Source organism: Panthera uncia, chromosome X (assembly GCF_023721935.1).
Source record: "Panthera uncia isolate 11264 chromosome X, Puncia_PCG_1.0, whole genome shotgun sequence".
Classification (NCBI taxonomy): domain Eukaryota; kingdom Metazoa; phylum Chordata; class Mammalia; order Carnivora; family Felidae; genus Panthera; species Panthera uncia.
Window position 1 is genome coordinate 737,027 of NC_064817.1, and position 4,028 is coordinate 741,054.

The window sequence follows — 4,028 nt, forward strand, 5'->3', positions numbered from 1 at the left end:
TATCAGAACAAAGGGATTATTTCCTTTTTTAAATTTTTCTTATTTTTAAGTAATCTCTACACCCAATGTGGGGCTCAAACCCACAGTCCCAACATCAAGAGTCACATGCTCTACCAGCTGAGCCAGTCAGGCACCCTGGAATTATTTTCTTAATTCTCTTCCTAAACGGGTTGCCATTAGAGTATACAAATACTGATTTTTGCATGCTGATTTTGTATCCTGCAACTTTATTACATTTATTTATTAGCTATAATAAAAGTGTTTTTGTGGGCACCTGGGTGGCTCGGTTGGTTGAGCGGCAGACTTTGGCTCAGGTCATGATCTCGCGGTTTGTGAGTTCGAGCCCCATGTCGGACTCTGGGCTGACAGTTCAGAGCCTGGGGCTTGCTTTGGATTCTGTGTCTCCCTCTCTCTCTGCTCCTCCCCTGCTTGCACTCTGTGTCTCTCTCTTTCTGAAAAATAAATAAATATTTTTAAAAATTTAAAAAAAAATTAAAGTGTTTTTGCTTGTTTAGTTTTTAGGGGTTTTTTGTACACATATGATTATATTATCAGCAAACAGATAATCTTGATTTTTTTTTTAATTTCGATACCTTTATTTCTTTTTCTTGTCTAATTGCTCTGGCTAGGATTTCCCATGCTATGTTTAAATTGAGGTGGTGATGGGGCACCTGGGTGGCTCAGTCGGTTAAGCAACCAACTTCAGCTCAGGTCATGATCTCACAGTCTGTGAGTTCGAGCCCCACGTCGGGCTCTGTGCTGAAAGCTCAGAGCCTGGAGCCTGCTTCCGATTCTGTGTCTCCCTCTCTCTGTCTGCCCCTCCCCTGCTAACGCTCTATCTGTCTCTGAAAAATAAATAAACATTAAAAAAAATTTAAATCGAGCTGGTGAGAGTGCCTACAGTAGACTCATTTCTTACCTTACAAGGTAAGCTTTCTGTTTTTTTCCATTGCTGTTAGCTATGGGCTTTTTACATCTGTCCTTTATTGTGTTGAGGCAAATTCTTTATGTATTTTATTGAAAGGTTTTTTTTTTTCCAATCATGAATGGATACTGAATTTTTGGATATCGGGATGTGATTTTCTTTCCTTCCGTGTGTGTATGAGACTTTGGCTACAGGGTGATCCTGTCCTCATGAAATGAATTTGGGGGACACCTGGGTGGCTCAGTCTGTTAAGAGTGCGACTCTTGATTTCGGCTCAGGTCATGAGTTTGAGCCTTGCATCAGGCTTCCCTCTGACAGCCTTGGGATTCTCTCTCTTCCCCTCTCTCTCTGCCCCTTCCTACCTCTCTCTCTCTCTCTCTCTCTCTCTCTCTCAATAAAAAGTAAATAAAACAAAATGAATTTGGAAGTGTTTCCTCTTCTTCTATTTTTTGGACGTGTTTAAGAAGGACTGGAACGAACTATTCTTTGAATGCTCGGTAGAGGCTCCAAGCATAAAGCCCGTGGTCCCCTTGCCCAGATTGTTTCCTTCTTGTGTCTTCTCAGGTGGCGAGGGCACCGCTGCCCAAAACTTCTCCTGTTTTATCTACAACGTGAACTTCATGAACTGCACTTGGGCGAAAGGTCGGGCTGCGCCTGATGACGTCCAATATTTCTTGTACATACAAGACTTTAAGTAAGTGTCGACCTTACGTAGGCGGCCTTGAAAAGCACAGGGCGGGAGGGGGGGACGCCCTGACCGGTCTCCGAACACCTTGGAATCTTGTAGGGAAAAAAGGGAAAGAGAGTGTCCTCATTATGTGACGGACTCAGGAACCCACATCGGATGTCACCTGCACGATCTGTCGGGATTAACGTTCCGCAATTACTTCCTGGTGAACGGCACCAGCCGAGAGACGGCGGTCCAGTTTTTTGATATGATTTTGTCCTTGAAAAACATAGGTGAGAACGGCGTCCTGTGGGGTGAACCCATGCTTGGCAGGCGAGCTCGGGACAGGATTTGCCGGGACACCAGCCCGCGTTTCCTGGGGCTGCTGTTAGCACCTGGCCACAAACTGGGGGGGTTGGAAGAACGGAAATGTATTCTCTCGCAGCTCTGGAGGCCAGAGACCCCGAGTCGAGGTGTCCATACGGTTCCTTCCTTCTGGAAGGTGGCCGAGTAAGGGGGCCAGCACCCCTTCTACTCTGAACTCGGCGTGGTGAAAAGGTGTGGTGCCCCTGCCCCCCACCGCCCACCGGAGGAAGCCAGAGCCCCCCCCCCCAGGCCCCCACAGTGAAGTCCCAGCAGGACAGAGGGGGACATTCGGACCGGGAGGTGGCGGGAGGGGAATTCGGGCTCGCTTGTGGGCCTCCCCATGTGGTAGCGGGCACAGCCTTCTCTTGCCTTTTGGGGGGGCCCGTTGACAAACGGATGCCAGCTCACGTCTCCCCCAGCCCCCTCTTGCAGAGCCACCTGTTGGGGGAGCTCTAGGTGGCCGCTGGGGCCCCTGGGACTGTCACAGCAGGACAAACGTCCCCTGGCCCAGACGTGGCCACCTTCCTTCCGAGGGAATCCCGACTTTTCTCTCTTCTTCCCCATGTTTCTAAGACTTTTATGTGACCCAGGAGGCCCCAAGATTATTGCAAACTTCAGCCCTGTGATACTGTGACTTCCGATCAGCCGCTCTGGGTCTCCCTCCCGGCTCTGTGGCCCAGGGCTGACCAGACCCTTTGAATTTCCCGGGGTCCAGAGCCGTGAATGTGTCTTTTGTTATGTTAACGAGGTGACCTCGGAAAAGCGCTTGGGGTGGGGGCCGGTTGCCAGGGTTACCAACAGCAGGATCGGTGGCTTTGAATTTTCAGTTCCTTCCTCTGACTTCGGCCAGGGGCGGGGGGGGGGGGGGGGGGGATGGGAGGGGGGCTGGGGGCCCCAAGGGGCAACGGTTTAAGGAGTCGTGTCTGCGTAAGGAAGGCTGCGTGCCTTCCCGAAAGGACGGGGACAGTCGTAGCAGTCTGTGCGGGGTTTCCGTGACGGAACGCGCCCCCTCCCACCTCCGGGGTTGAGGACCGAATGTGGCCGCCGGGAGGAGACACAGACCGCACGTCCCCAGCCTTGGCGCGACCCACCCCGCGGGGTATCCCTTCGCCGCTCGCCGGGTCAGGACGTGCGTCCTCTCCGCCCGGCTGTCCCCATAGTGGCCCCGTGTCCGCTCAGCCCCTCGGCGTCCCTCCTTCCCTCCCCCGGGGTTCCCGGGTCCCTCCCCGCAGCCGGCCACGCGGTCACGCGTGCGCACCGCCAGCCCTGCCCACGCGCCCGCCCGCGGTCCCCTTTGGTGCTCCCGGGGGACCCCTACCGGCTGCCCCTTGACGCCCGGCGGGCGGACCTGGGCCGGAGCCCCCGGGGCTCAGGGCCGTGACCTCGGTCCCCCTCGCAGAAATATACAGCCCGCCCAACAACGTCAGCGTCGACTGCAACCCGTCCCACTGCCAGATCCTCTGGGACCCGCCCAGGACCCGACACCCCTCGTCCGCCTGGGACTTCAACTACCAGCTGCGCATCCAGAAACAGGTCAGTGCGCTCGCCCCGGACCGGACGGCGTCGACCCAGAGGGCAGACCAGCGCCCCGCCCCCCGCCGCGAGGGCCCGGTGCACGCGGCCCGGCAGCGATGGGTGAGGCGGGGCGGCGGGGCAGAGGAGGACACGGTGCCCCCCGCGGGACGGTCACCCCGCGGCCAGTCCCAGGGCGAGGGGACACCCCCGGCTGCTCCCCGAGCGCCGTCGGGGCTTGGAGGTGAGCAGGCCGAGGCGGGACGCACAGGCCCTGGCACCCGCCTGGAGAAGGGGGTTCTTTCCTCCAGGACCGCCGGGACCCAGTGTAGACAAGGCAGGTTCGCTCCGCCACGACCACGGGAGGCCAGGGGGGGCAAGGCGGACTCTCTCTTCCCCATCAACGGAGACTCGGTATAGACAGGGGGGACACTAGGCTCCGTATGGACGTGCGCCCAGTGTAGACAGGGGGACGCTAGGCTCCGTATGGACGTGCGTCCAGTGTAGACAGGGGGGACGCTAGGCTCCATATGGACGTGCGCGCAGTGTAGACGGGGG

At 56.3% G+C, this 4,028-nt stretch overlaps 1 protein-coding gene across 1 annotated transcript in view; it reads left to right on the plus strand.

The window, feature by feature from the left end:
- CSF2RA (colony stimulating factor 2 receptor subunit alpha) overlaps positions 1-4,028 on the plus strand; it is an 18,224-nt gene that overhangs the window by 8,132 nt on the left and 6,064 nt on the right. Inside the window, 3 exon segments of the mRNA XM_049643326.1 lie at positions 1,490-1,619; positions 1,713-1,885; positions 3,358-3,491. Of these exon segments, the coding sequence (XP_049499283.1) occupies positions 1,490-1,619; positions 1,713-1,885; positions 3,358-3,491 (437 nt within the window).